This window comes from Peromyscus maniculatus, chromosome 1 (assembly GCF_049852395.1).
Source record: "Peromyscus maniculatus bairdii isolate BWxNUB_F1_BW_parent chromosome 1, HU_Pman_BW_mat_3.1, whole genome shotgun sequence".
NCBI classification, from domain to species: domain Eukaryota; kingdom Metazoa; phylum Chordata; class Mammalia; order Rodentia; family Cricetidae; genus Peromyscus; species Peromyscus maniculatus.
The window spans coordinates 11047854-11061632 of record NC_134852.1 but is presented as its reverse complement, the minus strand read 5'-3'; the positions used below and the strand labels follow the sequence as shown (position 1 = coordinate 11061632).

The 13779-nt window shown below is 41.9% G+C and overlaps 1 protein-coding gene across 1 annotated transcript in view; it reads right to left on the bottom strand.

Annotated features, from left to right (window-relative positions):
* The window catches only part of LOC102928212 (paired immunoglobulin-like receptor B), a 65154-nt gene extending 57046 nt beyond the window's left edge, over positions 1 to 8108 (bottom strand). The window contains exon 1 of the mRNA XM_076569293.1: positions 7955 to 8108. Within this exon, the coding sequence (XP_076425408.1) occupies positions 7955 to 7988 (34 nt within the window). The 5' untranslated portion in view covers positions 7989 to 8108. The remainder of the gene's footprint in view (positions 1 to 7954) is intronic.
* Between the last annotated feature and the right edge of the window lie 5671 nt (positions 8109 to 13779).

Genomic DNA, 13779 nt, shown 5'->3' with positions numbered 1-13779 from the left:
GTGCCTAGTCTTATTTCATCTTGCTATGCTGTTTTCAGTTGATATCTTTGGAAGCCTGTAGGAGGAGAGGCTTGAATCACCTCTACTAAATGAAGCAGGCTCTGATGAGTCCCCATGGGAGGACTTACCTTGTTAGAGGAAGGAATGGGGGTTGGTGTGGGGGGAGATTGGATGCGCAGGAGAAGGGAAGATACGGGGATATGTGGTTGGTATGTAAAATGAACACAAAATTCCTTAATAAAAGTAAAATAAATAAATGTATTCAATTAAGATAAGGGAAAGGCTATGTAGAGAGTAATCATAAAATACTTTACATGAGGACTTTGCTTTATAAGCAATGATTTCAAAGCCATGTTGTAGCAGGAATCTTAGAAGGTCTTATTAATAAAATCAAACCTGAGCCAGGTATTGGGGTGAATGCTGAAAGATCAGAGAGACAGAACAAGCCACAGCTAACCTCACCTGGCCAACTTCTCAGGTGATCTTCTTTCCTCAGTCTGGAAGCCTCTGTGTTCTAATATCCAAATGGATCTCAGCTGAAATGCTGCTCGAAAGCCAGAATGCTTAACCAGGCAAATGCTTCTAGTTTCTGGTCCTCACGCCTTATATACTTTTCTGCTTTCTACCACCACACCCTGTGATTAAAGGCTTGCTTTCTGGGATTAAAGGCATGAGTCACCATGCTTGACTGTATCTTTGAACACAAGGATTTCTTCCTCTGGAATGCTAGGATTAAAGGTGTATGCTACCACTGCCTATCCTAAGTATCTAGTGGCTTTTTTGTTCTCTGACCCCAGAAAAGTTTATTAGGGTACACAATATTTTGGGGAACACAATACCACCACACCATGTGAATAATATCCTGCCAATGAGATCTTCTAACAATGGTATATCAGTGGCAATCTTTCCCATATTAAGAGAATCACCGAATGGACATATGGTAAAAACTGAAGGTACCAAAGCTTGCAAGAAGAGTCTCAGAAAATCATTTGAATAAAGTAACTTTTTTTATCCTGGTGGTTTATTTCTGCTGATGTTTATTGTAACTCAGTTTAGTACTTTGCTCTCAGTAGAAAAGAACCTGAAGTTTGTAATGTTGATGGGAACATAGTAATCTAAAATAATAGAAAGTTACATGAAAGTAAGACAAAGCAGAATAAGTGTATAGATTAGGAGACAACCCTAGTTGATAGTACAGAATGTTCCCCCAAGCCATTAGGTGAGAAGAAAGGAGGCACTGGTCAGCAAATTTCACAGCAAGATGTAAGGGAATAATTTAGATTGGTGGAGAAAGTACTCTCCATCCCGATAAACACACATTTATTTCCCTTGCACTCAATTCACATTACCCTTAGTCAGTTCTCCAACATCAGCAACTGTATTTTCTTACAAATCCACCCTGAATCCCCATACTTCATGTCTAGTCCATGACACTGAAAAAGATGTGTTGCTGTACTTCCCATTCATAGTCCATTTCTGTGTTGATCCTGTCTAGAGCTGTGACAAGCATCAAACACCAGTATTCCAAGGACCACAAGGACCAAGGCTGCCATCCCCATTCTGAGCAGATTCTCCACTGTGTGATGATTCTGTGTCTCTGAGTCTGTGGTTGTGGAGAAAGAATGAAGGGAAGAAGAAATTCAACTGAGGAAGATCAGATATCAAAACCCTCAGAAAAGCTGAGAATTTGTACTCACCTGTCTTTGGTTTGGACATGTTTTGTGATATAGTGATGTTCTCATCAGTTCCTAGGTACAGAAGAGAAGGTACACAATTAATGATGTACAAAAGAGAGCAGAGAGTCTTCTCTGAAGTCAACATTCATATTTCCAGTAATTTTCATTTCTTATAATTGCATACTACGCTAATCAAAAAAACTTCAGAAGGATCCAGTATCAATCCTTTCCTAGGGTGCCATGATTCCTTCTGGATTCTTCACAGACATCAAGTTGTTTGAGTTCACACTTCAGACTAAGACACTTGAGTGTGATTTTTTTTATCAACACAAGAACTAAGTATTGGTGAAGAAATTCACCTCCCATTTCCAATTCATAATTTAGGAGGACTTCCTTTGCTTTCTGTTCAGTCTGGGGCATGAGAACATGTAACTAAATTCATGAAGGAGAAATTGTGTGTAAGGTCCATATCAATACTTTGTATTCACCACCTCTTACTCACATAACCGTGCAATGTATGACTGACTCCTATCACTCCTATACATTTTACCTACTGATCACCCAGCAGGAAGGCACACTGTGGAGGATTAAATGCAAGAAATCCAAACTTTAACTGTGTTCCCCCCTCTGAAGATAAAATGCATGAACTGAAAGGAAGGAGCCTGAATGCCTTTAAGGATTAACAGTGCTGTGAAAATGTAAGCCAAATAAAGCTTTTCCTATACAACTTGCTTTTTGATGGTAATATTTCATTTCAACACTAGAAACCCTAACTAAGATTCTTCTATTCTTTCTCAGTCAGTGTCATGGGCTCTCCCCTCTGAGTAATAGATGCTAAGAGCTCCCTTCAGACATCATGACTGGAACCATCCTCAGGGCAGCAGAGCTAGGGATAAAGAGTTCTCCTATCAAAAACAGTTGAGCAAACAAGAGGTCCTCATCTGAGACAAATATCTCCAGAGGGTTACTGGCCACTAACCAGATATGTGGTCTACTTTGGAAGTATCCATAATATCTAAAGGGCCCACTCTTGTTGGATGTCACAGAGATCTCAGGAAACAGAGCCTGAGACTATCCAGTGTGTGTGTACTGAGCTTTGAGGGACCTGGAGAAATTCTGTTCTTTCCCAGTTTCAATGAATCAATCATATCTTTTTGATGAGACACACTGGAGGTTCACCCTACCACCTAAGGTATCAACAGGGCTGAAACCATGATGTCAGAGTAGGTTTACCTTCAATGACCCTTAGGACACAGCCTGTTAAATGATACATTGGCACCAGCAGTTGAACGGTAGGTCAAATCAATATATTTCCTGAGGAAAAATGTTGAGGACATGATGTGCTTGATCTCACAAGTAACATGGGAGATATCTGGACAGTTATCCATGCAGTGTGTCTCCTCAACTGATGGAATAAATACCTGTTTTCTACCAAGAGACCTGAGAGTTGATGTTGTTAATAACCAGGGGACCATGTATCTGTAGCTCCAGACATCACCTGAATACCCCAGAATGTTTATCCCAGACTCTGTCTCCCTAGACTTTTTCATTAGCTCTCAGTTAATAAAGTCCATCTTAGGCAAGATATGCTATACACTTTACAGCCTGCTGACATGTACACTATGTCAGTCATTGACCACACTAGATTAAAGGCCCTTTAGCTATAGAATCCATCTTCATGGTCACATTTGAGTTGAGTTTTGATGCAATAAATCTTGGTGTTCACTGGATTTTTCTATTACAGCAGGAATCTTTTTTTCTGAATTTGTACTGTGTTTAAACTTGCTTACAATCAACCACATAGTGTCATACATTTTAGAAGTGTGAAGCAGCAAATATTATGTTAGTGTGACCAAACTTTTCCTTGTTATTTCATGTGGGTCCTATTCTCCCAAGCAGCAGAGCTTTCAGGGACCCACACACAGAAAATGTGAAGACTGTGACCCTTAGTTTCCACAGACCTGTCACCACCAGCTCCAGGGTGTCACTGTGCTGTGTTCACCCAGCAGAGTCATAACAGTAACAGTGATATTGCCCTGCATTATGCTCTCTCATTAATGGAATGATAAGCTTGGCTTTGTGATCAGGCAATTGCTGTGGGATGTTCTGTATGTCCTGTGGGAGCCCTTCTTGGGTTCTTTGTGGCGTTACCCAGCAGGTCCGCATAGAGGATGATTAGGACCATGGGCCTGAGTGCAGGTGTCTGAGATGGTCTGCACTTGGCTGTGCTGGGGGATGGTCTGTATGTCAAGTTGTTCTGATTGATCAATAAATAAAACCTGATCGGCTGTGGCTAGGCAGGAAGGATAGGCGGGACTAACAGAGAGGAGAAATAAAAGGACAGGAAGGCAGAAGGACTGCCTGCCAGATGCCGCCATGACCAGCAGCATGTGAAGATGCCGGTGGGCCACCAGCCACGTGGCAAGGTATAGATTTATGGAAATGGACTAAATTAAACTATAAGCACAGTTAGCAAGAAGCCTGCCACAGCCATACAGTTTGTAAGCAATATAAGTCTCTGTGTTTACTTGGTTGGGTCTGAGCAGCTGTGGGACTGGCGGGTGACAGAGATTTGTCCTGACTGTGGGCAAGGCAGGAAAACTCTAGCGACAGGCAATGGTGCAGTTAATCTGCCCAAGGGTACTGGGCTTCCTTTCTTTTACACAATATATATTTGGGTTTCCATGGTTCCCTCACAACAGATTATCACAGGATTCCCTGAGGTGATCACAGAGCCTGGCTCAGCCCAGATGCTGGGTTTCTGGAGGGTCCCTACAAAGAAGTAGGTGAGAGGGATATGGGAATTTAAACAGTTTCACAGTGAATATGATACTTGGACAGGACCCTTGAATAACAGGGCATATGGAGCCATCTGAAGACCCTTCTCTCTCCTCACCCTCCCAATTTCCCTTCTGAGAACACCCCTCAGTACTTTCTGTATCTTGACTCCCATAGTCTGCATCTGTATATGTGGGCTCAGAAACCATTCTTTCTCTATACTTATCACACATTAGGGTCTCCTGGGGAAACCTGTTTCAGGTTCAGTGTCTTTCAATAGAAGGGATGGGGCTTCCTCACCTGAGACTAGAAGCTCCAGCATGTCACTCCCTTCTGACCACACTTGAGGCTTGCTTGTGTGATAGCCATAGCATCTGAAATTCCATTTTTCACTGAGTGTGATGGGGCTAACTTGGAATCTAGCTGAAGACTCATCAGTATATACATATTGTGAGTCCATGGAGCTGTAGAACTGCTCGTCCTTAATTAAAATGAACCTGCCGTATCCCTGATTTGAGATACACGAGAGGGTCACAGATCCTCCTAAGGTTACAACAGGGTTTGGCAGTGCAGACAGGGTGGGTTTGTTGTAGACTCCTAGGAGAGATACATATGGACTATTAAATGGGTTCACACAGTCTGGATTGTCCCCCAAACCTGAGTAATGAGTGGGGATACATTCAGAGCAAACTTTTCTAGAGAGTCACATCTGGGGATTCATATGATTCCTGAGTATCTACTCACCTGTCACCACCAGCTCCAGGGAGTCACTGTGCTGTGTCCACCCAGCAGAGTTAAAACAGTAACAGCGATATAGTCCTGCATTATGCTCTGTCATGGATGGGATGATAAACTTGGCCCTGTGATCAGGCACTGGTGCAGTCAATCTATCCCAGGGTTCTGGGCTTCCTTCTTTATACAGGAAATATCTTTGGGTTTCCTTGGTTCCCTCACACCAGATTGTCACAGGATTCCCTGATGTGATCACAGAGCCTGGCTCAGCCCAGATGCTGGGTTTCTGGAGGGTTCCTGAAAACAAGTAGGTGAGAGGAATGTAGGACTTTGAACAGTTGCACAGGGAAAGTAAAACTTGGAATTGACTCTTGAATAATCGAAGGACAGATGGAGCCATGTGAGGATCCATCTTTCTCCTGACCCTTCCAGGTTCCATTATCACAACACCCCTCATTGGGTTCTGTATCTTGACTCCCACAGTCTGCTTGCTGTAGCAATGAGCTCAAGAACCTGTCTTTCCCTGTATTTATCACACATTAGGGTCTCCAGGGCAATCCCATTTCAGTGTCATTCAACAGAGAGCTGGAATGTCCTCACCTGAGACTAGAAGCTCGAGGATGTCACTCCCTTCTGACCACACTTGAGGCTTGCTTGTGTGATAGCCATAGCATCTGAAACTCCATCTTTGGCTGGAGGTCATGAGATGCACTTGGAACCTGGCAGAAGACAGCCCAGTATATACATTCTGTGAGCCCATGGAGCTGGAAAACTTCTGCTTGTTCTTAATTAAACTGAACCTGTTGTATCTCTGATTTGAGGTACATGAGAGGGTCACAGACTGTCCTATGGTTACAACAGGGCTGTTCAGGGCTGTCAGTCTGGGTTTGATGGAGACTCCTAGAAGAGATAAACATGGAAAATTAAGTGGGCTCATACAGTCTGCATTGTCCCCTGAAAGGCTGATGAGTAGGAATACATTCAGACCAGACGTTTTAAGAGTCATATCTTGGGATACAATTCCTGAGTATTATTTAAACACTCACCTGTCACCACCAGCTCTAGGGTATCACTGTGCTCTGACCACCCAGCAGAGTTGTAGGAGTAACAGTGAAATTTCCCTGCATGCAGTGTTGTCACAGATGGGATGGTGAATTTTGCCTTATTGCTGTCATTCTTTTGGGTCTGTCTGTCCCAGGGTTCTGGACTTCCCTCTTTATGTAGCACATACATTTGGGTTTCTCTGGTCCCCTCACACCAGATGGTGACAGGACTCCCTAATGTGATCAGAGTGCCTGGCTCAGCCCAGATGTTGGGTTTGTGGAGGGTCCCTGCAAAGAACAAGAAAAAAAAATGTTTCTTTGCTAAGACAGTTGCACAAAGAAGTTCACACTTGCAGATGATAGTTATGCTGATCTCCAGCAGCAGAAGGACACATAAAGACCAAATTCTTCCCAGGACCTAGTGGCTTCTACTTTTAATGTCCATCCTGGTTTTTGAACCTTAATCACAGCTGTATCCCGAGTTCTGTAACATTGGGCTCAGGAGCATGAGCTCACCAACCCACCATATATCCTTTTCTGTGAGCTCATATCTGGCCAATTATCATTCAAAGCAAAATCTAAAGCTCCTTTACCTGTGACCAGGAGTTCTAAGCTGTTGCTGGGTACTGACCACAGCTGTAAGCTGTTCAGGTAATAGCCATAGCATGTGAATTTCCATCTCTGTTGTGAAGTCACATGACCCACTGTGAACAGGGCCTGGAATATACCAGTGTATGTGGTCTGTGAGGCCACGAGCATGGAAAAATTTTGATCTTCCTTCACTAGAATGAAACTGTTATATTCCTCTTGTGAGGAGCACTGAAGAGTCACATAACCTCCTTGGGTCACCACAGAGGTGGGCAGGGATAAAAGGCTGACATTGCTGGAGTAGACTCCTTGGAGAGAAGAGGAAGCCTCCTAAGTGGACTTATATTGCTAACCTGGTCACCCCGTTCCAGAATTGTCAAAGGAACCCCACAGTGAATATACTCATTTCCTTAAGACAAATCCTAGTGTTGGGGAAGGGTCCTTTCCCCTGTCACCATGTGCTCCAGCGTGTCACTGTGTTCTGATGTGCCAGCAGGACTTTTAAAATAACACCAATATTGGCCTGCATCATGACGTCTAATGGATGAGATAAAGATCTTGTTCTTTTTTTTCAGTGTCTTCATGAGCTGTTGGTATCTGGATATCTGGGTTTCCTTTTTTATAAAAATATTATTCCTGAGCATCTAAGAGGGCTTCACAAATTAAAGTTACCTGCTTCCCAATGGTTACCACATTACTTGGTACAGCTCTGAGTTTGGGTTTAGAGAGGCCCACTGAAAACAAAACAAAACAAAACAAAGAACAACAACAAAAAATGAATGTTTTGTCAGAAGACAGTCTGCTTAATTCCAAGCTCTCAGTCTCAGGACCTTGCAGGCAACACCAGCATCAGCCCATACCAGCTCTTCTCCATCTCTTTTCTTCAGAGGTGACCTTTGATCTCCACTGAGAATGTACACTTTATGAAAGCTAAGAATACACTCACCTGCCAGCACTGGGTTCCTGGGGCCCAGACTCAGTCCTGCAAGAGAGTTACCTGTGAGTGTATGTACTTGAAGCCTGAGCAGGACCTCCACTTCCAGATGCCTTCTGAGCTACTGAGACACCCTTGATGGATTAGTGCTTAGCTCTGAGGTAGACTACTCAGAGTTCTCTCTCTACAACTTCATTTCTCACCAAGACAAAGCAGAACTGTGAGGTTGGGGATCATAGCCTCTTCCAGTTGCCAAAAGTTTGCAGATGGTTGGTCCCCTTGACAAATGAACAGACACAAAGTATATTGCCTGTGCAGTATGGTGCCTCCTTGTCGAGAGTATACTATACAGGCAGTCCTTGCAAAAACAGGAACTGCTCTTTCTAGGCAAGCGGCTTTTGCTTTCCCACTGCTGTGAAGGGTGGGGCTGCAAAGCATGTGGTCTCTGTTCTTGTGGATTTTGTTGCTTTTGGTTTTGGTTCTGACACAAAGCTTACTGGAATTCAAGCAGGTCTCAATCTCCTCCCCTTTCTCAGTCAGCTTCCTGTGTGATTGTTTTACAAACCCAAGTGGACAAGTGGACGCAGGTGTGCCTGTGGCGGTGGGCCACAGGGGTGGACAGGCCCGGGGACGGAGAGGGGCAGACGCAGCTTGGAACGAAGACGCCCCTAGCCCCAACACCTGGGGAAGAGGCTATCCCCATGGGTCGGAACCAGGGCAAGTCTGGACACTCCTTCTGGGGACAACCCAGGGCCCAACTGCTGATGCTGTGAAACCCAACAACTTGGAGGTGTTGGTAAGACTACCCCGCTCAGCTGAAACCCATCTGGGAGAGGATTCAGATGCCTACAGTTTGAAGTCTGAAGAAACAAGATCAGCTGAGGAGTTGACAAATGAACAAAACGTGACCTGGGAACACAGAAGAAGGCGCTACCCAGTCACCAAACAAGATCACCAGAATCATAAGTATATAATTCACCGACTGAAATCAGCTGTCCCTGAAGAAACAGCCCAATAGCACCAATTTAACCAAGAACCCCTACTAAACCAAGACTAAAAATTAGAACAAGAGAGGCACTCTCAGACACAGACACCACCTGCCACCGCACAGAGGAAAAGATGAGTAGACACCAGTGCAAAAATACAGGCAACAACAACATAAAGACCTACATGGCAACATCAGAACCTAGTGATTCTACACCTGCAAGACCTAAATATACCATGACAGAAGAAACAGAAGAGATCAACCCTAAAAATGACTTTAAGAAGATGATAGAGGCCCTTAAAGAAGAAATAAAACATTCCCTCAATGAGGAAATAAAAACTTTCCTTAAAGAGGAAGTGAAAAACTACCTTAAAGAGGAAATAAAAACTTTCCTTAAAGAGGAAATGAAAAACTCTCTTAAAGAGGAAATAAAAGCTTCCCTTAAAGAGGAAATGAAAAACTCCATTAAAGAGGAAATAAAAAAACTCCCTTAAAGAAATGGAAGAAAAAACGAACAAAAAATGGGAAGAAATCAAATCAAGCCAAGAAAAAGCAATTAAACAGATGAAAGAAACATTCCAAGACCTGAAAAATGAATTTGAGACAATAAAGAAAACACATGCTGAGGGAATGCTGGAAATAGAAATCCTGACAAAACGAACAGGAACTACAGAAACAAGTATAACCAACCAATTGCAAGAGATGGAACAGAGAATCTCTGACAGTGAAGACACGATAGAGAAAATAGATTCGTCAGTCAAAGAAAACACTAAAGACAAAAAAGTTATAACACAAAACGTCCAGGAAATTTGGGACACCATGAAAAGACCAAACCTAAGAATAATAGGGATAGAAGAAGGATAAGAATACCAACTCAAAGGCACAGAAAATATATTCAACAAAATCATAGAAGAAAACTTTCCTAACCTAAAGAAAGAAATACATATGAAGATACAAGAAGCTTACAGATCACCGAATAGGCTGGATCCAAAAAAAAAAGTCCCCTCGCCACATAATAATCAAAACACTAAACACACAGAACAAAGAAAAAATATTAAGAGCCACAAAGGAAAAAGACCAAGTAACATATAAAGGTAAACCCATCAGAATAACACCAGACTACTCAATAGAGACTATGAAAGCTAGAAGATCATGGACAAATCTCATGCAGACATTAAGAGACCACGGATGCCAACCCAGACTATTATACCCAGCAAAACTCTTAATCACCATAGGCGGAGTAAACAAAATACTCCAGGATAAAACCAGATTTAATCAATACCTGTCTACAAACCCAGCCCTACAGAAAGCACTAGAAGGGAAAATTCAACCCAAAGAAGCTAAACACATCCATGAAAAATCAAGCAATAGATAATCCCACACCAACATACACCACAGAAGAAACAAGCTGGTGTAGCTATCCTAATATCTAGAGAAAAATGATGTTTCAAAAGAGAAGAAGCCTTGTGGCAATGCCTCAGTGGTCCAGGTAACTACCAGAACTTGGAAAAGTTGGTTGAACTTGGGATTGACTGGGAGGCCAAAGATTTAAAAAGTAGAAGATTCTCTCAAGACACAAGTTGTGTGATAATAATGTGTTTTGTGTGTGTGAATGAGAATTTGTAAATGTTGAATTCTAGGCTTCGACAATCATTGTCAGTGCAGATTAAGCTGCAAGTATTTATGCTTTAAAACTTAAATTATAAAGCTAGTTACGTCTTTCTAACAACTAGTTTTAATGTTTATGAGCATATTTTACCTACATTACCTTTTCAGGATGTTGAGAAAGATGCATCACAAGCACAGGCTGGAGGCCTCATAGTCTGAAGGTAGATTTTTCTCTTGATAAAGGATCAAAAAAGGTGAACATCTTGTTTGTAAATAGGTATCTAGTAACTAGTGGTAAACTTGAAATGGTAGAATTCTTTAAAGCCTAATTCTAGATAGCCTCAAGAAAATGTATCTTAATTACTTTTGAACCTGTATTCACCTTGTTTTTTTCAAATATCTTAAGTTATATTTTCTTTTTCAGAGCTGCTTCTTATTTGGAGCTACTTTTTTTTTAATTGAGGTGTAATTCATAAAAGGGTATATTGTTTTGATGAGACTTTTTACAACTGTGGGTGGATGTCTTTCTTTAGTCTTCCAAGAAGAGCCATTTTACTTTTTTAGAGTTACTTTTAAAAGTCATGAGGTCAACAACTTGGACTACTATGCATGTAAGTGTTAATGCAAATTAAAGCCCAAGTTGACCTCCAGCAGCAGTTCATTCTATGTTGACAGTGAGAGAACACTTTGCCTGTTAGGATACTGTTACTCGTGGACCGAAATGCTGAAGAAACCCCTCCCCCTATTTTGTTTTTTTGCAAAAATCAAGGTATATTCTAGGGTTTCCTGGTTGACCTCAACAGATAAACTGAGATGATAGTCTTAGTTCAGAAATGATCTGAATGTAGATTTACAGTCTACGTGTACAGCTGGCTAAGTGAGATCGCTTTCACAGTTCTGCATGTATCCCATTGGCTCCCCATTAGTCACTGAACTCTTAAAACTGGTATTGTAACATTATCACAATGTTTTGCGCCAATTTTATAAACTTTACAGTGCAATATGTGTTCCTTTTCTGAGGCAAACCAAAGGTATATTTCTCAAGGTTCTGCTGCTATCAGCAGCGTTGATGGAGGATTTTTTATACATTTGTAATAGATAGAAATAAGACAGAAAAAAGAAGAAAAAAAAGTGGTGGAGGAAAAGGTGAACACTGCAAGAATACTCAAAAGGGCTGAGAGTTGCAAACGCCAAGAATGGCTTTGCATAGTAAATGGAATAGAACAGCTCTGAACTATAGCTTAGTTTTCCTGGTTTGGTCTGACAGAATGATTGAATGCTTTTGTACAAAAATCAGAGCCTTAAAAACAAGGATTTGGTAAGATTGTAAAATGGTGTGCCACTTTGGCAAAAAGTTTGGTGGTTGGTCAAAATGCAAAACATTGTTACTCTGTTACTCAACAATTCTACCCTTAGGAATATAACCTCAAACTACTGAAAATGTGCACCTATGAAACATGTACATGAAGGTTTACAGCAGTGTGTTGCTAATAGTAAAAATGTTAAAAACAACTCAAATAGCTATCAAATACTGGAGAGAAATAAAATGTGGCTTATTCATACAATAGAATATTATTAAGACATAAAAATGAATGAGAAACTGACAGATTAAATGACTTTGGTGAACCGTCATAATTTCATTTGTAGATCTTTCCATTTCTAATTTATAAATACATTTGGGGTTATAAATTATAAATGTACTGCCTCCTGTCAACATTGTATACTTCTATTTGATGATTTCTGTGTCAAACATTATATGGAAATGTTTCCAAGTATTTTCTGTATTAACTGTGAATGAATAGAACAAAATAAATTGCCTGTGATGGAAAAAAAAAAGAAATAATTGTGATGCATCCCTGAGCCAACACCTTCAGCTGAGGGTGCTCAGAGCTGATCTTTTTCTGTCTTCTACTTGGTTCTAATTACACTTTAAGCCAGACTGTACTCGTAATGCTGAAGATTCCTTATCCAGGCCAACTTCAGTTTTCTTGGGGATACATGAACAATGAATGGCTACTTCCTGCAGCAGGTAAATCAATCACACAGACAATGACAAGATTCTACCTAAACCAAGCTGGTGAAACAATGAGTAATATAATGTTTCTTAGAGGGTTATTGAAAATTTATTTAGTTTTTTAGGGGGTACAGGGTCTCACTGTTTATTTCTGGATGTTCTTGAACTCACTCTGTAGAACAGACTGACCTAGGATTCCTAGAGATCAATTATCATGCTTATGCTTCCCATTTGGTTGTGTTGTACCCACAGTCCCCCAAAGACCACCAAGAGACCAAATCCAATGCAAAAGCAAAGTCTTTTTGCTATTAGGAGTTAACGGGGGCCTCTCCATCCATCTGATGCAGCAGCAGAGCAGGCAGATGATGGGCAGCAAGGGAACAGGGTATTTATAGGAAATAAAGCAAGGGGGGGTTGGGTCTACAGACAACACAGGGGCAGACTCAGGATTGATGCACCTCCCATCCAGCAGTTGTTGTGGCTACTACATTTTCTCTTTATCAGGAGCCCACTAGCTTTTAATTGGCTTCTTCTACTGTATGTGGGCATCTGGTGGGGTTTTCCTGTAACTAGAGCTAGCTAGGCCCACGGTCAGGGGCTCAAGGGCACATTGTGCTGTGCCAGTTCAAACATCCTGGTGGATCTTTTCCACAGTCTGTCATGGCTGCAGAACAGTCAAAACAGGGGTCTGGGCAGGGCCCTGAGTTCCTCATTTGTCCCCTCTTAATGTTACTCAAAAAGGACCAATCATGTGTTCTCCCTGAGGATCCCTAAAGGGAAGGTCATAAGACCTCATCACCATTAGCTGTACTGTATTCATCTGTTCCTTAACAAAGGAAATTAACTTGTTCAGGATACAGGGCCTAAAAGTGAGTAGAGTAAAGAAATCAGTAAGGGACCCAGCAAGGTAGAAATCAGAGTAGTCAACCATGGGGATGAGTTGAATAGTTACTCAGACCAGCCCTGTGTTTGTTCTTGCTCTCTTTTGGGCTTTTCCAACCTGTCTCTGACCTTTGCTGACCCATCCAGCAGGCCAGGTTATTCGAGGGTCTCGAGGAGGGACCACCTGTGAATCAATGGGGGGTGAGAGGGAAAGGAGACCAAGCGCGGGAAGAAAGACAAAGTCAGTCTGAGTTGCATCAAGGCCTCAGTTTATTGACTGGTGTTAGAGTTTATAAACAGGGCTTCAGGTAGGGAGGGGGAGCAGGAGTGAGGAGAGGACAAAGAAAATTCCTAAGGAGGGTCAGCAGGAGGTCGCTTTGGTCCCAGGCCCCTGCAGCTACCTGATTTAGTACAGGCTCCAAGAAGTTTATTTAATCGTACATTCCCAGGTTAGACTAAGAGCCTCCTATTTACACGAGGCTTGATAAATCGTGGCAGGTAACACAAGGTTCAAGACATAGCTGTCCAGAGTCAGTCTC